Source organism: Nansenia antarctica, assembly GCF_963989245.1.
Source record: "Nansenia antarctica genome assembly, chromosome: 14".
NCBI lineage: Eukaryota > Metazoa > Chordata > Actinopteri > Argentiniformes > Microstomatidae > Nansenia > Nansenia antarctica.
The window spans coordinates 17190430-17214873 of record NC_137684.1 but is presented as its reverse complement, the minus strand read 5'-3'; the positions used below and the strand labels follow the sequence as shown (position 1 = coordinate 17214873).

Here is a 24444-nt window from a genome sequence, read left to right as displayed (position 1 = left end):
GTGAGACCAGTGATGGCTTCATTCAGCTGGTGGACAGTTAGCTTTAGTCAAGGCTTTTGTAGTTAAATTGTTAATTCTGCTGTTAATTCGAAAGCTGTGAGATGGTTTGAAGTCGTCATTGCAATGAATCAACCATGGTATGCTCTGACAACCATTGATAGCTAATCTACAACCTTTAAAAATCCATAAATAATCATAATACTACTACTACTACTAATAATAATAATAATAGCTGTTAAATTTAGCCAAAATAATGAGGAAGCGAGTAAGTTATGTAATCAAAATCAATTTATTTTTTTAACTTACAGCTTTAAATATCATAAATTAAGCAAAATTAACAGTTCATTTCACTGTGGAAAAATAACAAGGCACTGTAGCAAGTGAAACTCTTTTGTAAACACATTTCAACAAAAATAGAAATCTGGGACGAAACTTGAGAACTAGGTGGGGGGGGGGGGGGTCTTCTGATTAAGAGACTTTAGACCCACATCAGGGTGTGTGTGTGCGTTAGGAAGGGCAGGACAGAGCTCTCGTGAGGGGTTCAGAGACGTACGAAGAGGAGGAGGAGGAGGAGGAGGAGGAAGAAGAACCTTCTGGAACAGAGAATCACAGAGGGACGTACGCACACAGACGTGGAGAAAGATGGACGTTACCAGCAGAATGGATCGGAGGGTTGGAGGTTGATGGAGGTTAAGGTACACAGCATGCTACGCTGACCAGAGAGAGGCAGGTAGAAATCGGAGGACGGGCTCATTGTAATACACGGAACGGAATGAGGAATGACAAATACCATTCGCGTTCGCCCATGCATTACAATGAGCCCGTCCTCCGATTCCTACCTCCTACCAGCCTCCCCTGATGCGGACACACCTCGGAGGCATCCGGAAACTCCTAGTGTATGACACGCCGTGCGTTAGGGAACAGTGTTGGGCAGTAACGAGTTACTAAGTAATATATTACTGTAATATTATTACTTTACCCAGTAACGAGTAATATAACGAGACTACTCTGCGAAAAAGTAATATTATACCTCGTTACTCCGCCAAATAAGGGCCTCGTTACCCGTTACAATGGCTGTTAAACGTATAATTCATGTATAGTACCGGGGTTGTTGCGTGCAAAGATAGAACAGCTATACAAGCTATCAGCACACTGCGCTGAGGTGCATAGTAGCTTATAGATCTGTTCCTTTTAGAACGTGCCGCAGCCTGCACACATTTATGACGTAGCCTAGTGTGTTGACAACTGACAGCGTAGCGGCGTTTCTCAAAACAAATCAAACCATGGCGGATGATGATGAACAGCGTACATTTACTTTCCACGGCTGGAAGTATCAACACTATTTTGACTTTGTGTCTGTCAAGGATGACAAAAATATTAATCTCCGTTGCAAACTTTGTGCGGGGCAAACATATTTTTGCGGGTGGAAAGGGGGAAAGTAATAAAAGTAAAGTAATATTATTACTCTTGATTCCAAGTAATAAGTAATATAAGGATATTACTTTCCTAAGGAGTAATATGTAATAACTAATATATTACTCTACTAAGTAATATTGCCCAACACTGTTAGGGAAGTTAGCGGGTTGGAGGAGGAGGAGGGGGGGGGGGGGGGGGGGAGGCGGCAAATCAATGTCTGTTAGTCGGAGGGGGGTTAGCTGGGAGGATGATGGAGGCGGCGTTGTCAAAACGTAAGTCAGGCACACTTACCGACCCTGAGGGACGCTCACTACAAACCCAACGGCGCCAGGCGGGCGCACGGTAGGTCAGACCGCCACCCTCCCTGCCATACATAGGAACCCATGCTTCTGCATTCTCAACATGAACGATTGGTTAATCCTGTGTTAGGAGGAGGGGCTACAGTCACAGAGGCAGCCAATGCAAAGAGCAACCCTATTGATCATGTGACCCAAAGCGGACCAGCAAGGTGGTTAAGTGACCACCTTGCTGCCGGGGGGGCCAGGATTTTTTCAGCCAATCAGAGGTTGCAGTATTGGAAACTTGAAACAGACTACAGGTATGTAAGTGAAGTGGAAATAAGGACACAATGGAGGAATGGAAAATGGAATGGAAAACAAGGAAAAAGGGGAAGAATCATCAAGAGTCATGAATAAAAAGTTTCTCTTCTTGCAACGCTAAAGTACCATAAAACAATGTGACGATAAACTGTTGAGTCAGTGCAACTCTGAACTCAAAACAGCATAATACTGTAATATTATTAAAAGACAAAGGCAATGTTGTTGACTGCACATTAAAGCATGTTCGCTAACTAACACAGTGTTGTCCCGTGTTACAGCATACAGTCTGTGCAAAAAAACAACTTCAAGGCTTGTCACACAAGCTACAAACCATCTGCTTTGAACGTGCAACATGCTCCGTAAGGGCAGGCCCAGCCCCCGCCCCGCCCCAAACCCCAGCCTGGCCCTCTCCCTCCCCTCTAGACAACCTCTCTCCCCCCTCCCCCTCACCCCCCTACGCCACCTCTCCCCCAACCCCCTGCCCCCCCCCTCTCCCCCTCAGCCTCCAGGTACATCTGTCCCAGGACCTCGTGCAGCACACTCAGCAGAGGCAGGCCCAGGCTCAGCAGCTCGTACAGGAAGACGTAGTCCTCCTCCCCGGCCACCAGGTGGCGCCAGGCCTCCCCGGCCACCCCCCGGGCCCAGCGGGCCAGCCGGAGGGGCGTGCCACACAGGGCCCGGCCAGCGGACAGACCCCTCCTAAGGACAGAAGACAGGGTACCTGGGGGCTGGCTCTGGAGAGAGTCCGTGGCAGAGTAGCGGGTGCCGCCGTCGGGCGATGATGACCTCACACCCTGGTCCTGGAGGGGACGGACGGACAGACACGGAAAATCACAGACTGAACCTTTAATATACCAAACCCGGACATTGGCTGCGTTCGTAAATTCGCTCTGGAAATTTGATCAGCACTCATGGAATGCCTCTTGTCCAATCAAATGACTTGGTCGCTTTTATGACGTTGAACCCAGTGTGTGCGTGCACTGGCGCTCTCAGAGCGAAACGCAACGCAAACGCAGCCATTATGTCACATTGCATGACAGTAATGTATAGGCAAAGTCTGGATAAAGAAAACTAGTCCCAATTAGATGTTGAGAATGTTCACAAGAATTCAAAATATGTACGTGGTTGGTTGTTGATCTAGAACAGTGTAGGATATCCATAAAGAGACAATAGAGATGCTTTTTTTATTATCAAAATGCAGTGACACATACATAAAAGGGATGACAATGACGTGTAAGTGTGTGTGTGTGTGTGTGAGAATGTGTTTGAATGTGAGAGTGTGTGTGTGAGTGTGTGTGTGTGTCTGTGAGATTGAGTGTCTGTGTGAGAGAGTGTGTGAGAGAGTGTGTGAGAGAGTGTGTGAGAGTGTGTGTGAGAGTGGGAGTGTGTGTGTGAGAGTGGGAGTGTGTGTGTGAGAGTGGGAGTGTGTGTGTGTGTGTGTGTGTGTGTGTGTGTGTGAGGGTGTGTGTGTGTGCGTGTGTCTGTGAGTGTTCACAATAGAAAGCAGCTTACTGTTCTCCTGGTGAACTTGCTGTGTGCGCCGAAGCTGGGCCTGCGCTGGGAGTAGTGCAGCTTGCAGAAGAACTTGCCTGTAAAAAACACACACACACACACACACAACATCCATACATGATACATACAATACAGTAGTCTCTGGTAGTCTCTCACACACACACACACACCTGGATTCACTCACACACACACACTCACACTCACACCTGGATACACACACACACACACACACACACACACACACGCACACACCTGGATTCACTCACACACACACACACACACACACACACACACACACACACACACACGCACACGCACACGCACGCACGCACCTGGATTCACTCACACACACACACACACACACACACACACACACCCCCACCCCCCCCACCCACCCTCGTGTGAGTCGAAGGCGTGGCCCCCCAGGCGCAGCGTGCAGCTGCAGACGTGGCAGCGGAAACACTCCCTGTGGAAGAAGAACCCCTCTGCGCTGAGACGCTCCATCACGTAGACGCGCCGCGCGCAGAAGTGGCACGTGTCACTTCCTCCCAGGCTCTGGGGGAACTCCCTCTTCACCACGCCCTGGCAGGACGGACAGACACACGCACGGACGGACACACATGCAGAGACACAGACACACACAGACACAGGCACAGACACACAGAGACAAACAGACACACACAGTTAGTGATGAGGAATTATGGGTTATGAGGTAATGTACGGTAAGCGTATGGTATCCGTTACAGTGTTGTCTCCATGGAAACACAGGCTAGCCATACGCTATCGGGGCAAAAACAGCGTGACGAAAAGCAACACGTGAGTACAGTGCTCTATGAACCAGAAGTGTCACCATGACAACATGATGTGCACACTGTGACAAGCAGTGGGATTAGGGTGACGTCATCTGAATCTTCCATTAGAAAACCATTAGGATTAACATCAGCGCCAAGTGCGGTAATCTACAGTAGACTACTAGATTAGTAGAACGCAATCAAACGTCAACAGTCATACTGTATATCCAAGATCGACCCCGTTGGTTCACGGGTCCCAACTGTCCTCCTCCTGTCATTGGTCATCTCTGAATATAGCAGTTGAGTAACATCATAGTCCAATGATGAGTGATATGAGTGACTCATTTGTCCAACAAAGAGGTGCGATCAGAAAAATATAAAACATCAACAACTCTCGGAACCATAGCAGAGCAGAAACTAAGTTTAAAGAGATTTATATATATAATTTAAAAAAAAATATATTATATATATATACTTTTTTTTAATACTTTTTTTACACCTTCTAGGCAGACGGTTCTTTATCAACTATGCAACTATGGGCTTTGCTCACAGGATCTGTTCCTATTGACTGTCCCTCCATTGACTGCCTGAACTGGGAAAAAGGGCTTTCAGGTATGCTGTTTCCTCCGCCTGGAAATAGCTGCAAAACTACCTGAACCTTCGGGAGCTGGTCTCTCTACCTGAACCTTCTGGAGCTGGTCTCTCTGGCTGCTTTTAAAACGCTCTCTTAAGTGACATGGCTTCAAGCACATCTGGCTGCAAATGTTTTGAATGATGATGGTTCTGTAAATTGTCCTCGTTTTTATTTTAAACTGCTTCATGTTTGTTTTATGTTATGTAACCCTGTAGTTGTGCTGTTGCCTGTCTTGGCCAGGACGCTCTGGTAAAAGATATTTTTTAAATCTCAATGAGTTTTATTCCTGGTTAAATGAAGAAAAAAAAAAAAAAAAAATCCTGAAAGGAGTCCATGGTTCAGGAAAAAACTATAATCCTCCACTAACAAAACAATCTATGGATGTGAAAGGGATCAAGATACAAAGTTCAACATTTTGGGACAAAACACCTCCAAGTTACTACCAACGTAGTCAGAAAGCTTGTTTGGTTTGCTTTGGCCACAAATGTTGAACTTTGTCTCTTGGATCCCATTCACACCCATTAATCTTTTGTTAGCGTTGGCTAACGTCAGATACATTTAGCAGTGGCTATTGAAACAACTCTAAACAGTGGATTACAGTTTCTCCTTTAAGGAACCTTCCGACTAGAAGGACCATCTGACTACTAGGTGTAAAATAAAAGAGTGAAGTATCCCTTTAACAGTGTACAGTAACTTCAGAGATGAAGGGAAGTACTGTAACTTAGTGTCACAAGGCTCCAGTCACAAAGCAGCTAGCATTGTGGCTGTTTGCTTTGCTGTCAGAGTGACAGACAAAGCAGACTAGGGTTTACCGCTGCAGCCGTTGGGCACCTTGGGGTCATAGGTCGACTCTGTGTGGACAGACACCCGCATGAACAGAGGTGGTCTCATTAACTATAATCTCACTGCTGTGTGACCCCCCCCGTACACCCCCCAGGCGCATTCACACAGAACACTACCGACAGACTCGTGTCCAGAGGTCCCATTTGTACTGTAAAACAGTCCCCCCCCTCTTCAACTCATAACAGATGGTGGTGTGTGTTGCTCAATGTGTTGCAAAAACTCCTGATGCTGGAAACCTTGAGGTAGTACTGTAGGCTTAATAGACAGATATAGACCTCAGATCTTTCATACTGTGTACCCATGACACACACACACAGTCTTGTGATTCATTTTACCGCTAGGGGATTCGACTGGTTGCATGCCTGCTTACCGGCGAGGCGTTGGGCCTGTGGTCTGTCTCATACAGGATGGCCAGGGTCTGGGCCCTAGCACCTATCACTGACGACACCTTCCCCACGGTCCGCTGACACACCCCATCACCCACAGGGAGGGGGAGGAGACAGAGAGACAGACAGACAGACAGACAGGCAGGCAGACAGGCAGGCAGACAGGCAGAGAGAGAGAGAGAGAGACAGACAGGCAGGCAGAGAGACAGACAGAGAGACAGGCAGAGAGACAAACAGAGAGACAAACAGAGAGATAGACAGGCAGAGAGACAAACAGAGAGATAGACAGATAGACAGACAGACAGACACAGACAGGCAGGCAGGCAGAGGGAGACAGAGAGGCAGACAGACAGGCAGAGAGACAGACAGCCAGGCAGGTAGACAGACAGGCAGAGAGACAGACAGAGAGAGAGACAGACAGACAGGCAGGCAGGCAGACAGACAGGCAGAGACAGACAGACAGGCAGACAGACAGACAGACAGGCAGGCAGGCAGGCAGACAGACAGGCAGAGACAGACAGACAGAGACAGACAGAAAGACAGACAGGCAGAGGGAGATGGAAAAGGAAAGAGTCAGACAGAACAAGAGTGTACAAGATGACAGAGGATGTTGAAAAACAGAGACATTCATGCCAGGAAGAGATTCAAAGCTCATCTCTAGAGCGATTCACTGATACCTGTTTGGTGGATTCAGGTTGATAACTTTGAGATCGAGCGATAGGCTTTCGAATCATCTTACTGGACTCAGCGCTAGTTCCATTGCACTACAACCAATAACAAACACTGTCAGAACGCTCCTCTTCCCCAACTGTCATAGAATGGTTAGCATCAGCATCAGCTAATGGAGATCCTAATAAATCAAACTCTAACATTCATCAGAACCCACCACCATAATGTAGGCCTATGGCATAATTCATGTAGCATCTTCCATCATCAACAACAACAACAACAACAACAACAACAACAACTGCATAAGATATAAACGTGTTTGGGAGGCTAACTTTTAAAAGGATTTGACTGTACCACAGTCATGCATGTATGGATGACCTGGTGAAGGGTGAGTCAACCAGGACGAGGGTTAGGGGCAGACAGAGATACCTGATCGGAGGACTTTAAGGGTTCAGCGTCACAACTTTCAGATCGACTGATTGGCTTTCGAATCATCGTACTGGAGTCAGCGCTACCTCCATTGCACTAAGAACAATAACAAACGTCGTCAGAATGCTGCTCATTCCGACCTGTCAGAGAACGTCAGAACATTCAGGGCATTCTAACTAACTAACATTCCGTCAGAACATTCCATCATCGTCACCAGTAACTGCTTGTTTAAGATAATACAGGTGTACATTCTTCATATATGAACAGTGACATCACCTGGAAGACCTCGGGGAGAGGTTTAATAATAATTGGCAGCATTGTGACTGCCAATGGCACCTGGTCCGAGCATAGATGTTTTTCTGATGACGACTGATGGATAGATGATTCACTTACAACAAGAACATTTGTCTGAAATAAGTCGCTTTGGATAATAGCATCTACCAAATGTCACCTTTTAAAAAATGTAAATCTAGATTATAATGTATGGATGTATATCTGTGTGTGTCTCTGGGCCGAGGTAGATGCTGTTACCTTGTCCTGGAGGACAGGAGAGGGGGAAGGAGGAGAAGAGGGAGGGGGAGAGGTTTTAGGGAGAGAGGGAGGAGAGGAGAAGCAGGAGAGAGCAGCAGGCTCTGGGACAGGGTGGATGGGAGGAGGAGAGCTTTTAGGGAGAGAGGGAGGAGGAGGGGGAGAGGGAGGGGAAGGAGAGCTTTTAGGGAGAGAGGGAGGAGAGGGGGGAGAGGGAGGAGAGATTTTAGGGAGAGAAGGAGAGGAGGGAGGGGACGAGGGAGGGGCAGGATAGCTTTTAGGAAGAGAGGGAGGAGGAGAGGTGGAAGAGGTGGAGAGATCCGTCTGCAGAGGAAGGATACGGAGAATAAAAGATCCAGACATCCATCCCTGCTCTTCCCAGTCATGACGACCAGCATGCAGAAGATATGCAGAAGAGTTATGCATGCACAATAGAACACGTACACAGAGACAGAGAGGGAGGCAGCAGAAGATTTGCAGAAGATTATGCATGCACAATAGAACACGCACACAGAGACAGAGAGGGAGGCAGCAAGCCTGTGAACGACCTTCGCAAAAACGGCTTCCACAGTCAAAAGGTGACAGACCTGTGTCGCTAGTGCTCAAATACGTGCACACACACACACACACTCAGTTGGGGTTAGACAGGCAGGTATAGGTCAGCAGCACCACACATTCACCTCACTCTTAGGGCCGCACACACACACACACACACACACACACACACACACACACACACACACACACACACACGGTTAGGCAGACAGGTAACCAGACAGTTGACCCAGACGTTCACCTGAGGAGTCTGAGGAGTCTTGGGGCCAGGGAACATGTTGCACAGGAGCACAGCCCTCTCCCTGATGCTCTTCCTGTTAAACTCCCTAGTGGACAAGCTCTGAGGCTTCCTCTGGAGAACACCACCAGGGACAGGACAGGAGAGGAGAGGAGAGGAGAGGAGAGGACAGGACAGGGCAGGAGAGGAGAGGAGAGGAGAGGAGAGGACAGGACAGGACAGGACAGGACAGGACAGGAGGAGAGGAGAGAAGAGAAGAGGAGAGGAGAGGAGAGGAGAGGAGAGGACAGGAGAGGAGAGGAGAGGAGAGGAGAGGAGAGGAGAGGAGAGGACAGGACAGGACAGGACAGGAGAGGAGAGGAGAGGAGAGGAGAGGAGAGGAGAGGAGAGGAGAGGAGAGGAGAGGAGAGGAGAGGAGAGGAGAGGAGAGGAGAGGAGAGGAGAGGACAGGGAAGGAAAGGACAGGACAGGGCAGGGCAGGAGAGGAGAGGAGAGGAGAGGAGAGGAGAGGAGAGGACAGAACAGGGAAGGAAAGGAAAGTTAGAAAGAGAATATCCAAATACATCAAACAATAAACCCCATTTACCCAAACTAACAAAAAATGGTCACACCTGATGGTGTGGGATATTTAAACACTACACTGTTTGGCAGCTTGTACCTTTGGAACAATGGTGTCTCTGTAGAGTTTTACTGTGACGAACAGGCAAATGACTCTATTCTATTTCCAGACAATAACACAACACAGTGGTCATGTTCCAGTAGCCACACTTTCATGCTAGTTATAGAATTTTGGATATTGGAACTGAGCCAGTGTGTCCACACGGATGGACAGACGGACAGATAGGCAGGCAGGCAGACAGACACAGACAGACAGTCAAAGAGACAAAAAATAGACAGACAGAGAGAGACAGACACATACACAGACAGACAGACAGGCAGGCAGGCAGACAGACAGGCAGGCAGGCAGGCAGACAGACAGGCAGACAGATGAACACACAGACAGGCAGACAGACAGGCAGGCAGGCAGACAGACAGACAAACAAACAGATGAACACACACACACACACACACAGACAGACAGGCAGACAGGCAGACAGGCAGGCAGGCAGGCAGGCAGGCAGGCAGGCAGGCAGGCAGGCAGACAGGCAGGCAGACAGAGAGTCAAAGAGACAAAAAACTGACAGGCAGACAGACAGACACACACACACAGACCGACAGACAGACAGACACGCACACAGACAGGCAGGCAGGCAGACAGACAGGCAGGCAGACAGACAGGAAGGCAGACAGACAGGAAGGCAGGCAGGCAGGCAGGCAGACAGACAGACAGGAAGGCAGACAGACAGGCAGGCAGGCAGACAGGCAGACAGACAGGAAAGCAGGCAGGCAGACAGACAGGCAGGCAGACAGACAGGAAGGCAGACAGACAGGCAGGCAGACAGACAGGAAGGCAGACAGACAGGCAGGCAGACAGACAGACAGGAAGGCAGACAGGCAGGCAGACAGACAGGAAAGCAGGCAGGCAGGTCTCAGGTCACCTGGACTACTCTGTCCTCCAGCCCCAGGGTGGGCCCTGACAGTCCCAGAGTAGAGGGCCTATCAGGCGAGGGGTAGGCCGAGTATTCTGAAGCGTCGGGGCTCGGTGTGCGGGGGGGTGGCGGGGGGCGAAGCCGAGGGCGGGGGGGAGGGGGAGGAAACTGATCGTCCAATGGAGAGGGGCTTCTGGGGGAAGTGGGGATGGTGATGTGTGGGCTGGGTGGGACCACCGTGGTAGGGTCTTCTAACAGCCTCAGATAGACGGACGGCTGAGGAACACACACACACACGCGCACGCAGACACACACACACACACACACACAGGGCAGTATGCGTGAAGGCTTTTAACCCATTCAGCACCGACTTTACCGAATAAAGTCACCCAAATTGTCAACGTTCCCTAAACTGTGACTTAATTCACCCCCCAAAATGCACACACTCACGCACGCACACACACACACACACGCACACACGCACACACACACACACGCACACACGGGTGAGGAGAACGGACAGTACCTGCCATTTGGGGCGGGAGGGGGGAGGAGGGGGGGGAGGGGGCGTGTCCTTGGGCTTGGCAAAGCGAGGGTTCTCAGGGGCGTCCGCGGAGGGGGTGGAAGGGGAGGTCGCATCATCAGGGTCTGAGTCTGACTCCGAGTCATCGTCAGACTGACGGACCGGACAGACAGATCAGGAAGGAAGGAAGGAGAGAAGGAAGGAAGGAAGGAAGGAGAGATGTATATGAGCAGGACATTGGAAGAGGGAAAAGAAGTGCAGTGAAATTCCCCAGTGCTTCAATAAATGTGTCCCTATCAGAGGGAGGTCTGATTAATGTCGCCAACAACCCCCCCCCCCCTAACCTAGCTAATAACTGCTCAGGAGGAGGGGGGGTAGAGGAGGGGGAGGAGAGGAGGGGTGGAGGGCAGGAGGGGGAGGAGAGGAGGGGAGGGGTTGGAGGAGAGGAGGAGAGGGTGGAGGAGAGAGAGGGGAGGGAGGAAGAGAGGAGGGGAGGAGGAGGGGAGGAGGGGGTGGTCACAACTTATGGTGTTACCACACAAAGGCTTGTATTCAGACAGGATTATGACAGAGGACCAGCAGCAAGGGGAGGTGGATTTAAAGGCTCTGGTCAGGGGGAGGCGGTAGACAACGGAGGCCTCGAGGGGAGGGCTCATTGTAATGCGCGGAATGGAACGCGGAACGGTATGAAACGCGTGTGTGGAGGAACGACATTCCTCCTTTCCGTTCCGTGTATTTCAATGAGCACGCAGTCCTCCGATTTCTACCTCCACCAGCCTCCCCTGGGTTTTACCTCCACCAGCCTCCCCTGGTGTTCTACCTCCACCAGCCTCCCCTGGGTTCTACTCCACCGGCCATGTAAAAGCAGTGAAGACATTGGATTCGGTGACAAAGACATCAAACCTGATGTACTGTTATCAAACCTTGACCAACACCGACGCCCCAGTAGGTCTGGACGGTGGCCATTACACACCGTAATTAAGTGAAGCTTACAGTTTTTCTTTTCTTACCACCCCAGTGGCCTTGCGGTTAGAGAGTCCGCCCTGAGATTGGGAGGTCGTGAGTTCGATCCCCGGCCGAGTCGTACCAAAGACTATAAAGAAATGCTACCCGATGCCTCCCTGCTTGGCACTCAGCATTAAGGGTCGGATTGGGGGGTAAGACCCTGACCCTGTGACATTCCAGCGTCATGTCCAGGGGGTGTACTTGTACATCTAGCCACCTCACGCTATGGAAACAGGAGATTCCCTCAGGGCCATTAGGCTGGAGAACCATGGGTTCTCAAGGCTACTTGCAGTTGTTCTTGATTGCCTGAGCAGCACATTTCCTGAACCAGAGAGAGTGTACCGGGTTCATTCTCCTCTCCACCAGGCCCTCTGAGGACAGGCGCGGAGCGGAGGAAAAACACGTTCCCCTCCGCAGCTCCCAGGGCTCATCTGTGCTGGCAACACCGCCACGCCAGGATTAGCTGAACCCCTAGCCTGACCCCTGACCTCTGAGCCCAAGCACTGCTGAGACGGCAGAGCGCTGCCAACAGGAAGCACAGGAACCGCCACAACACGACCTCTGTGTCTGAGCTCTGAGGAGGGGACGAAAAAGTGTGTGTGTGTGTGTGTGCGTGCGTGTGTGTAACCACATTGTGCCAACCACAACCAGCATTGGTTCAGGGGGTTGTTTTGTACACTGTGTGTGTATGTGTGAGTGTGTGTGTGTGTGTGTGAGTGTGTGTGTGTGAGCGTGTGTATAACCACAGTGTGCCAACCACAACAACCATTGGTTCAGGAGGTCGTTTTGTACACTGTCTGCACAGCGGTGCAGCGTGCAGGCTCTCTCGCTTTCTCACACACACACACACACACACACACACACACGTACGTACACACACGCATATGCACACACGTACACGTGCACACACAGAGATCACCGTGCTCACCTTATTCTTCAGAGCACAGCTGGCTGCATTCTCCGATTGGAACTTGGCCAGCAGCTGGGTGGCCATGGAGCGCACCTTATTCTCCCTGAGCTCCCCGCCCTCGCCTGCAGGGGGCGCACTCTGACAGGACAACTGCTCCACAGCCAGGGAGAGGAAGAGGAGGAAGAGGTATTATTATTAATAGTTCCTTACCTGACACACCAACAATCCAACCAAAGTACACACACATTTACACGTCGTCTCAATATTCGTATTGCATCTGTCTCTTGTCAAATAAACAATAAACAAATGAATAAATGAGTGAATGAATGAATGAATGAATAAAGAGGAGAGTAACCAACCTCCTCTAGGTAGTGGTTGCCTTTCCGCTGTCTCTTGTTGGTGGGGTCCTCCTGCTTCTTGTCATCCTGACAGGAAACACACGAGACACAGCATAGACATCTACATCAATATATACCTCTTTATAACTGCTTTATAACTACATCAATATATACCTCTTTATAACTACATCAATATATACCTCCTCTTTATAACTGCCAATGGGCCCCTGGCCTGAGCATAGATATGTTTTTCTTATGATGGCCGATGTGTAGATGATTCACTTACTTAGACAAATGTATTTGCTGTAAGTCGCTTTGGATAAAGGCGGCTGCTAAATGTCTAAAATGTAAATGTAACCTCTTCACTACTTTCTTCTGCCATAGACTTGAAGACCCATCTCTTCAGGCTACATCTTGACCGTCCCACCCACTACCCCTCTGTATAGTTCGCTCTACTGTTAATAAGATTTAATATATTTATATATTACGTTTTCTTTTTAAAGTAATCCTTCCTTGTTCTAGCAGTATGACTGCCAATGAGCCCTGATCTTAGCAGAGATTTGTTTCTTATGATGACTGATGCATAGATGCACTTTAGATCAATTCGCTTTTGGACAAAAGCATCTGCTAAATGTAAATGTCTATTCAAATCAATGTTCACCTGTGGAGATCGGTGGACGGGCTCATTGTAATACATGGAATGGAATGAGGTACGGTGCCAAACAGGTGTGAGAGAAAGAAGAGGAGGGGAGAGAGTGAGAGAGAGGGAGAGAGAGAGAGAGAGACAGCGAGCGAGAGGGAGAGAGCAAGAGAGAGAGACTGAGAGAGACAGACCGTGAGAGAGAGCCATAGAGAGAGAGAGACTGTGATAATAATAATAACTTTCATTTGTAGTTCATAGATAGATAGAGAAACGGACTGCGATAGAGAGAGAGAAGGAGTGAAGGGTAAAGGTAAAGAGGTAAGACCCACCTTTGGGATCCTCTTTCTAGCCGCGTTAGCCGTCTCTGCTGAATACTTCTGGTTGTTCTCGTCTGTCTCCCGCGGCCCTGAGACAAAGAACATCAGTGTGTTGTTGTTACGGACGGTCCGACACGAGATACCACACACACACGCGCACACGCACACACACACTAGAACCCCTGTTTCCTGGGGTCAAACCAAGGAAACCCAGAGGTCAACCAGAGAGTGTGTGTTTCAGACAATCTTTTTTTTCATTTTTATTATTATTAAAAAATGTTTAGGGTATTTCTGATTTATTGGGGTAGACAGTAGAGATTGACAGGAAGGATGGGTGAGAGAGAGGAGGGATGACATCCAGGATAGGTTGATGGTCAATAGGTCAATAAAGTACCTACCCTACCTACCTGCCTGCCTACCTATCTATCTATCTATCTACAGTACCAGGCAAAGGTTTGGACACACTTCCCCATTCAATTGAATGGGAAAGTCAGTCCAAACCGTAGGCACACACTCCTGGGTTCTACACTGCAGTCACACACTCCTGGGTTCTACACTGCAGTCACATACTCCTGGGTTCTACACTCAGTCCCATCCCTGAGAGACCTTGTTGTGGGACACGAGAACCCGTCACGGCTCCAGAGAAGTCAAACCTCAGGTATGACGCTCAGCTTCAGCAGCAAGGCTGCCAATAAGAGCCAAATGCTTTTCAATACGAAGTAGCAGGAAAAAGCAGCACTATTGGCTGCGTTCGTAAATTGTGCTCTGAGAGCACCAGAGTGCACACTGGGTTCAACATCGTCATAAAGGGACCGAGTAATTTGGTTGGACAAGAGGCATTCCTATGAGTGGTGATCGGGTTTCCAGAGCGAATTTACGAACGCAGCCTATATCTGACCTCCGGGTGCTGTTACAGCCTCACATTGTTGAGTTGAGTTTTTACATTTTGAGGCTTCAGGAATGACGAGAATTTGGCAAGGAAACGCAAGGTCCGTTTAGACGGTGACAATTAGAGATTACAGAGACAGACTCCCTGGAGTAAGTTAGGGCTAGGTGCATATACTCAAGAGCACACTAGTGGGGCGTTCCCAGGTGGGATTTGAACTCATGACCTTCTGATCGCCAGTCCCCAGCACTCCCGCTAGAGTGGCTACAAGTACACCAGATTCTGGACTACACGCCGTGCGCCAAAGACACCATTTTCTCTCCCCCCCCCCACACGGATCTAACAGCATAGAATGGGTATAACCACAGGCTCTTCCATCCATCCCTATGCTTAACAGATCCATGATGGACAGTGCACTGGTAAAGTACGAGTCAGAGGTGAGAGTTCAGAGTTCAACGCCCCCCCCACCCCGCACCCTCCGAGGGGCCTTACCCGCGTTGGGTCTCAGGGACATACAGAACTTCTCGTGGAACCTGGAAAGGTAGAGGACCATGATGAGCTTGTCTGGCTCCGGTCTGACCGCCATCTCCTTCCCCGTGGTGACGGGCTGGATGCCCAGCTCCCGCTCGGCCAGGTCGAACGCCAACTGGTTGTTCTTGGCCGAGTCGCCCTCGTTCAGGGAGTCATAATCTCTGAGAGGGGGAGAGGGGGGGGAAGGAGAGGGGCAGGGGGGGGAAGGAGAGGGGCAGAAGGGTAGAGGGAGAGAGGGGCAGGGGGAGAGAGAGAGAGAGAAAGAGAGGGGCAGAATGGCAGAGGGAGGGGGGCAGAACAAGGGGGTATTAGAGTAGGTTTCACTACTGGATGTTGCTGCTTCTGTGTTGCAAATGCCGTGTCCTAACCAGGGGAGGCTGGTGGAGGTAGAAATCGGAGGACGGCATTATTGAAATGCATGGAACGTGGAATGAGGAATCAAACCTGTTTGATACCATTCCTCATGTGCGATTCTAAATGAGTCCGTCTTCCGATTTCTACCTCCCCCAGCCTCCCCGGCTCCCAACAGAACAGACAGAAATAAAGCCTTCATTCAAGCATTCAAAATATTAGGGGACAACATTTTTTTATTTTTATGAATAGACTCATGTTGTATTATTCCACTTCACAAACGACAGCGGCTGAAAGGTGAGATCAGACCTGAGGAGCATAGTTACCGCCCATAGCAACAGTGTCAACACTGCTCATCCCCTTATAAGGACGTGATTCAGAAGCTGTTGAATAATCACATCTACCTGTGACACAGAGACGGGAAGTGTGTGTGTGTGTGTGTGTGTGTGTGTGTGTGTGCGTGTGCGTGTGCGTGTGTTTGTGTGTGTTCGTTCTAAGGTGAGAAATGATCCAATCATGATCCAGAGCGAAAGGAATGAGGTCATCATGGCTGTGTGCTCAGCCCACTCATATTACCATACACACACACACACACACACACACAAACATACACAGACACAGACACAGACACACACACACACACAATGGTGCAAATACACACACACACACACACACACACACTTTTAGGAGGCGTGGATGTTGGAGGGGCCAATCTCATCCCTTCATGACGTCTTCATGAGTGAGCTCCAGAGTGAACACAGGGTCAGTGTCTGGGTGTGGACACATAACAACACCAAACCAGAACCAAAGCTCTCCTCCTTCCTGTTAGTGTGGATTATGTATGACCACACCACCAATTTACAGAAGCCAAGATACTGTACTACCCTCAGAAGGTACAGTACACAAAGTAGAGGCTGATGGAGGTAGAAATCGGAGGACGGTCGGAGGCTCATTGTAATGCATGGGACGGAATGAGGAATGGTGTGAAACACAACGTGTCCCATGTGTTACAATGAGCCCGTCCTCCCATTTCTACCTCCACCAGCCTCTCCTAGAGGACACAGTAGGCTACAGTGTGGTAGTGCTGAGGCCCAGACAGGGCAGCTGAACAGAGGTGAGGTGGATCATCTGTGTCTGTGTGTGTGTGTGTGTGTGTGTGTGTGTGTGTGTGTGTGTGTGTGTCCTCTCACATCAGGTCAGGTCTGAGGTGGTGTATGAGGGTGTGTGTGTGTGTGTGTGTGTGTGTGTCCTCTCACAGGAGGTCAGGACTGAGGTGGTGTATGAGGGTGTGTGTGTGTGTGTGTGTGTGTGTGTGTGTGTGTGTGTGTTATCTTCTCACATGAGGTCAGGTCTGAGGTGGTGTCTGAGGGTGTGTGTGTGTGTGTGTGTGTGTGTGTGTGTGTGTGTGTGTCCTCTCACATCAGGTCAGGTCTGAGGTGGTGTATGAGGGCGCACAGTGCCAGGCCGCTCTTCCAGGAGGAGGTCAGGTCCGTCACCTCCACCCCCCGGTACCCAGATGTCTGTCTCTGGCACCACGCCAGCAGGCGGCTGGGACGCACCTCTGACTCTGGAGGGACGGGGTGGAGGGAGGAGGTAGAGGAGCAGGGAGGGGGAGGAGGAGGAGGGAAGTGGAGGTAGGAGGTGGAGGTGGAGGGTGGAGGAGGAGGGAGGATGGAGGGAGGAGGTGGAGGTGGAGGGGGAGGAGGAGGAGGGAAGTGGAGGTGGAGGTAGGAGATGGAGGTGGAGGGAGGAGGGAGATGGAGGTAGTCAGAAAACCACTGATATTATCACAACATACAATAACAGAAGAACGCAGCGCTATAGGAGATCTTCTCTGCCTGCCGCAATAACACTGTACATCTCCACTTCCTTGCATTACAATGAGCCTGTCTACCTTCCCCCAGCCTCCCCTGGTCTACATAATACATGCTGTGATTCACCTCACAGATAGAGAGAGAGAGGGAGAGAGGGAGTGATTAGGTGTGGACAGGTAGGTCAGGCCGACACACGCTATTATTAGTCATGTCCGACCGCACCTCTCGTAACCTGATCGCTGTCTGACCGCTCGTGGTGTAACCTGACCGCTGTCTGACCGCACTCGTGGTGTAACCTGACCAGACGGTCATTGTTCAGGGTGGGCGTGTCGGCCCTGTTGTTATGGCGATAAAGACCGTGTCTCCTGGTATTGACTCTCAGGTGAGGTGAGGGGGAGGGGGGTGGGGGGGAATGTTCATAATGTTGCACATGAAGAAATGTCCAGGAGGGGAGGCTGGTGGAGATTGAAATCTCAATGTCCCCCCCTAGAGCAAATGTCTAATTTCCTTGTACTCTGTGCAATGACAAACTTTGAATCCCTTTCCCTTTCCCAGTGTTAGTGAGTTGCATTCATAGTAGTGGCCAGGCCTCACACCAACAGCCTGTGCTGATGAACAGGTCATGGTGAACTCACCTTTCCTGGAGAGGTTGACTGATCTCTTTGTGGGTCCGCCCTTCTCTGGAGGACACGAGTCCTGGAGCCCGTCGACAAACAGGTGACGCACCTGAGAGAGAGAGAGTGGAAGAGGGGGGGGAAGGAGGCGGGGGAGGGAGAGAGAGAGAGGGGGGGAGGGGGTGGGGGAGAGAGAGAGAGAGAGAGAGAGAGAGAGAGAGAGAGAGAGAGAGAGGGAGAGAGAGAGGGAGAGAGAAAGAGAGATTGAGAGACATTCACATATAACATGACAATTACATCTGTGCAACCTCTTTTTCTCAAAGTAAATGGTATGATGCTAACTCCCTTAGTATGTCCACTATTAGTGAATGGGTGACTAGCTCTCTGCATGAACAATACTGTACTCTTTGCAACCAAGTCAATGCCATGATGTTAACTAGCTTAGCATAGTGAATGGGTACTCATTGTCTCTGTTAGCGCTGACCTGAGGTGATATGATGCTAACTAGCTTAGCATAGTGAATAGATACTCAGTGTCTCTGTTAGCGCTGACCTGAGGTGATATGATGCTAACTAGCTTAGCATAGTGAATAGATACTCAGTGTCTCTGTTAGCACTGAGGTGATATGATGCTAACTAGCTTAGCATAGTGAATAGGTACTCAGTGTCTCTGTTAGCACTGACCTGAGGTGATATGATGCTAACTAGCTTAGCATAGTGAATAGATACTCAGTGTCTCTGTTAGCACTGACCTGAGGTGATATGATGCTAACTAGCTTAGCATAGTGAATAGATACTCAGTGTCTCTGTTAGCACTGACCTGAGGTGATATGATGCTAACTAGCTTAGCATAGTGAATAGGTACTCAGTGTCTCTGTTAGCGCTGACCTGCTGTGGGCGGACACAGCTGGAGTTGAGGTTAGGGTAGCGCGTCGCCGGGTCGAGGGTGTACTGCTCGTGGTTCTTGGTGATGTTCTCTGTGGTTGTCTGGGGCAACAGCCTGTAGAGGCTCTCCCTGGAAACATAAATTACATATTATTAGTCATTATTAGTGTTCCTACTACGTAGTAGTACTATACATATACAACTATACATATAGTTGGGGGTAGTGGTGGTCTAGTGGATAGTGAGTTGGACTTGTGATCGGAAGGTTGTGAGTTCAAATCCCGCCTGAAACCACACCACTACTAGTGTGCCCTTGAGTAAGGCACTTAGCCCTCAGTTACTCCAGGGGGAATGTCCCTGTAATTCGTAATTGTAAGTCGCTTTGGATTAAAAGCGTCTGCTAAATGTCAAAATTATTATTATATACAACTAGGTACCGTATATAGGATTCTTAATAGGACTAGATGTTAAAAAGTCTATTCGTACAAAACGTCACAAAGTGTGGATCATTTTCTGCACTTGACCAACTGATCAAACATCAAATGACTTGTCAGCAAACAGCTTGAAATCACCATGAATTAGACTACGGTAATAAGAAAACCAAATATTTGAAAGAATATAGAACTACTATTTGAGTTTAAACAACTGATCATTTAAACAAATGTTCCAGTTCCTGAAACCAGTTTCTCATTACCTGAGTCAAGGTGAATGTCGCCTAGCTGTCTACATACATGTCAACAAACACACAGTGGGGGAAAACAAGTATTCAACACATTTGTTGACATGATTCCCTTTTATTGCGCCTAACTTTTTAAATAATTTAACACATAATTCAACATATCTCCATTGCAGCTATTCACATGAAATTTAGACCAGACATTGGTATTAACTCAATAAAACTACACAGCTAAAGAAATTGTATCATCCAATCCATAAAAAAAGTTGCAATAAAGGGGAATCATGTAAAACGATGGTTCCGGAGCCTGATGGCCCATAGGGCAGCAGCCTACTGTATCTCCTGTTTCCGTTCCGTAACCTCCCCCAGCCCCTCCAGCCCCTCTTCCTGCCTCTTTCCCCTGTCCCCCAGCCCCTCCACGATCTCCAGGGGCCGCCCCTCCCTGGGAGAAGCCCCCCCAGCCGTCCTGTCCCCCTCTCCCAGCCCCCCTCCAGCCCCCCTACCCCAGCACCCCCTACCCCAGCACCCCCTACCTCTCAGCCAGGATCTCCAGGGGGGCCTTGCCCTGAGAGAAGCCCCGGACCATCCAGCAGGTGTCGAAGGCGGCCAGGAAGCCCCGGGCACAGCCCGTCCCCATGGGCCAGAAGGGCTGGAGACAGAGGGAGGGATGGTCAATACATACAGTACACACACACACACACACACACACCAAACCTCCTCCACCCACCACCCTCCTCCACCCCTCACCCACCAACCCATAAACTCCAGCCTCCACCCCCAACCCACACCCTCCACCTCTACCCCCACCCCATAACCTTCACCCCCCCCACCCCCCACCGCAGCCTCCCCCCCCCCGGCCCCTCACCTCCAGCAGGCTGTCCCCGACCAGCGCCACCAGCAGCTGGTGGCCGTGCTTCTCCCTGACCAGCGCGGCGTTCTCCGAGGCGTACATGGAGGTGAAGTCGAACATGGCCACGTCCTGCTGGCCGTAGTGGTTGTGGGCGTAGTCCAGCGACGGCAGCTGGTAGTTGGTGCCGAAGTCGGCCGCCTCGCGGGCGTAGGAGCGCAGGCGCTCCTGGTTCACGTTACTGAGGCTCAGCAGCTTCTCTGTCTCGATGTAGTCCTGATGGAGGGGAGACAGGGGAGGGTTGATACGTTAGCTGTGTAATGTATTGGTACATCATTACACTCTACAAGCTTCTCTGTCTCGATGTAGTCCTGATGGAGGGGGAGGGTTGATACATTAGTGTGTGTGTACATAATGACACTCTACAGCTCCTCTGTGTCGATGTTGATGATGGAGGGGGGAGAGGGGAGACAGGGGAGGGTTGATACGTTAGCTGTGTCTTGTATTAGGACATTGTTACACTCTACAGCTTCTCTGTCACGATGTAGTCCTGATGGAGGGGAGACTGGGGAGGGTTGATACGTTAGCCGTGTACTGTATTAGACAGATCTGTCTCCACCACAGGGTCGAAGGGCATGGAGATGAGCCTTCAGAGACCACAGTTAGCGTGTGTGTGTGTGTGTGTGTGGGGGGGGGGGGGGTGCATGCCTGTGAGTGTGTTGTAAGTATGTGGCGTGTGTGTGTGTTGTGGCGAGTGTGCGCCTGTAAGTGTTTGGCTGTGCATGTGTGTGTGTGTGTATGTGTGCCTGTGAGTGTGTGTCTGTCTAATTGACATGTTCCTGATACAACATGCCCTGATGTAATAATACCTCTCCTCTCATCCCCTGTAATCCTCTCAGAGGACACAACCTCCTGTGATCACCATTATGACTCATATCAACCAGGCAGCCTGGTGTGTGTGTGTGTGTGTGTGTGTGAGAGCATGATAGGTCTGTGAATGATGGGCCTCCCTGGGGGACGCTAATGAAATGGGGCCGTAATCGCTGGTGCCCAGAGACACACACACACACACACACACACACACACAGCTGCCAGAGGAGGGGCTGGATTCCTCTCCTCACCAAGCAACAAGCTGTTTTATCACCACTCCGATATATCTTGTCCTGGCATGACTGTATGCGTGTGTGTGTGTGTGTGTGTGTGTGCGCGTGCGTGTGTGTGTGTGAACGCACCAGTGATTACGGCCCCATTTCATCAGCATGCCAGGGTTGAGATCTGACACCTCTCCTCTGATACAGCACAAAGGTACAGCCATAAGCATCAGAGGCTTAGGTGTGTGTGTGTCTGTGAGTGAGTGAGTGTGTGTGTGTCTGTGTGTGTGTGTGTGCGCGCGTGCGTATGTGTGTGTGTGGAAGGTTTGCGTGTGTGTACACACTCACATGAATGATGACTCCCTTCTCCAGCAGACTCTGCTTCTTGGCGGTCATGACAAAGTAGTGTGTGTTGTCCCTGTAGTAGACGATGTTCTCCAGGTCGATCCCTGCAAGCACCAGAGAGAGGCCAGGATGAGGACAGAGGAGGCATAGAGGCCAGGGGAGGACAGAGGAGGCATAGAGGCCAGGGGAGGACAGTCATAGAGGCCAGGGGAGGACAGTCATAGAGGCCAGGGGAGGACAGAGGCCTGGAGGCCAGGGGAGGACAGTCATAGAGGCCAGGGGAGGACAGAGGCATGGAGGCCAGGGGAGGACAGAGGAGGCATAGAGGCCAGGGGAGGACAGTCATAGAGGCCAGGGGAGGACAGAGGCATGGAGGCCAGGGGAGGACAGTCATAGAGGCCAGGGGAGGACAGAGGCATGGAGGCCAGGGGAGGACAGTCATAGAGGCCAGGGGAGGACAGAGGCATGGAGGCCAGGGGAGGACAGAGGCATGGAGGCCAGGGGAGGACAGAGGCCTGGAGGCCAGGGGAGGACAGTCATAGAGGCCAGGATGAGGACAGAGGACTCATAGAGGCCAGGGGAGGACAGTCATAGAGGCCAGGGGAGGACAGAGGCATGGAGGCCAGGGGAAGAGGCTGGCCAAGGTAGACACCGGAGGACGGGGCTCATTGCAGCGCAGGGAACAGAATGAGGAACGTCGAAGCCGAAGAATTTTACTCTGTTATACTTGTGTAACGTAACAAATACACTTGAAACTTGAACTTGAAAGACAAACAATATTTCATAAATGCACATGTCACCTTCCTTCAAAAGAAGGAATGTAGTGTATCTGGATCACTAGGGTGAGGTGAGGGTGACCGCACAGGAGACACAGGGTGTGAGGTGCACCTTGTTTTTAGTGCATGCACCTTGTTTTTAGTGTATTTTATCTGTTGTTTTCTCTTTTATTTGTGTTTTCTGTTAAGCACTTTGGGCGGCTGTTTGTCGTTGTAAAATGTGGTATATAAATAAACATTATTTACTTACTAGGTGATGCAGGGGAGGCTGGTGGAGGTAGAAATCGGAGGACGGGATAATGCATGGAGCGGAATGAGGAATGGCATCCAACATTACAATGAGGCTGTCCTCCGATGTCTACCTGCACCAGCCTCCCCTGAGGTGTACAATGAGACTGTCCTCCGATGTCTACCTCCCCCAGCCTCTCCCTGAGGTGGTGGTGTCACTGCAGACCCTACAGTAGTGACTAGGCAGGCCAGCGGATCGTGTTCCTCGTCTGCTGGGATGTGACAGTGTATCTGATGACTGACTGAGTGATGGGGTGAGAACCTTTCATTAAAACAGGATTGGAGGGTGGGGGGGGAGGAATTCCTGTGTGTGTGTGTGTGTGTGTGTGTGTGTGTGTGTGTGTGTGTGTGTGTTGGAAGAAGATTTTTTTTGTTTTGTTTAGACACTGAAGAAACAGTACAAGGGGGGGGAAGTAGAAATCTTAGGAGACACAGTATAGGGGGCAGCAGGTGTCTCAGGAAACAGTGCTGGGGAGTAGTAGATGTCTCAGGAGGAGCAGTTAAGGTGTAACCTGAAGAGATGGGTCTTCAGTCTCTGGCAGAAGATGGGGAGTGACTCTGCAGTTACAGATTTTGTGTGTGAAAGTGTGTGTGTGTGTGTGTGTGTGTGAGTGTGTGCGCGCACACGCCTCTCCGTCTACACGTGTGTGTGTGTGTCAGGAGTCATCCTCACCCATCTCATCTTTCAGCTCCAGGAAGAACTTCTGGTTGAAGATGAACGCCACGCCGCTGATCTCCTCCACCTTGGCCTCCGCCGTCGTGTTCCTGTTCACGAAGTTGGCCGTGATGGCGATGGCCAGCTTCCCCCGGAACTCCTTCCTCCTGAAGCCTGGAGGGGGAGGGACGGGAGAGAGAGAGAGAGAGAGAGAGAGAGAGAGAGAGAGAGAGAGAGAGAGAGAGAGAGAGAGAGAGAGAGAGAGAGAGAGAGAGAGAGAGAGATAGAATGAGAGAGAGAGAGAAATGTAATTAAAATGATGATTTAATTATATTTGACAATTCTAAAATACCTACTGTAAGGTTAAGAGCCAGCTGATGAAGATGTGTGTTAAGGCTTTAAGAGCCCAGACAGTCTGAACAGCCGTTAGACTGTCAGGAAGAGAGTTCCTAAGGTGTGCTGTCTTATTATGTTCTAAGTAGGTAAACAGTCACACACTCTGGAAACATAACCTGCCCTTTGGGCCCAAACACTTCATGGGAATACACTTGTTAATAAACAGCATCATGGTAGTTAGCCACTTGATTTATGGCATTATAAATGAATGAAACAATTGACCCCCTAAGATAACGTTGACATAAGCTTAATGTGTCAGGACGAAACTGAAAATACCCATGGTGCAAATGCTTGAAGAGTGTTACAAAGCACTACCTCTGGACTCTGGACTGTGTCTACGTAATAATACAGCTGACAGACAAACCCACTTTCTATGTCCTGTCCTTGTTTAGTGCTGATGACTACATAGACAGGCTGAATTCCAA

General features: G+C 50.0%; 1 protein-coding gene across 1 annotated transcript in view; it reads right to left on the bottom strand.

Moving 5' to 3' along the window:
* mical2b (microtubule associated monooxygenase, calponin and LIM domain containing 2b) overlaps nt 1–24444 on the bottom strand; it is a gene marked incomplete at both ends in the record, with an annotated part of 52565 nt that overhangs the window by 13212 nt on the left and 14909 nt on the right. The window contains 19 exons of the mRNA XM_080544647.1: nt 2491–2815; nt 3528–3604; nt 3923–4109; nt 6166–6258; nt 7811–7816; nt 8604–8714; nt 10139–10405; nt 10656–10805; nt 12586–12717; nt 12927–12992; nt 13878–13954; nt 15244–15443; nt 17053–17200; nt 18083–18173; nt 18949–19075; nt 20155–20270; nt 20487–20744; nt 21908–22008; nt 23642–23797. Of these exons, the coding sequence (XP_080400773.1) occupies nt 2491–2815; nt 3528–3604; nt 3923–4109; nt 6166–6258; nt 7811–7816; nt 8604–8714; nt 10139–10405; nt 10656–10805; nt 12586–12717; nt 12927–12992; nt 13878–13954; nt 15244–15443; nt 17053–17200; nt 18083–18173; nt 18949–19075; nt 20155–20270; nt 20487–20744; nt 21908–22008; nt 23642–23797 (2688 nt within the window). The remainder of the gene's footprint in view (nt 1–2490; nt 2816–3527; nt 3605–3922; nt 4110–6165; nt 6259–7810; nt 7817–8603; nt 8715–10138; nt 10406–10655; nt 10806–12585; nt 12718–12926; nt 12993–13877; nt 13955–15243; nt 15444–17052; nt 17201–18082; nt 18174–18948; nt 19076–20154; nt 20271–20486; nt 20745–21907; nt 22009–23641; nt 23798–24444) is intronic.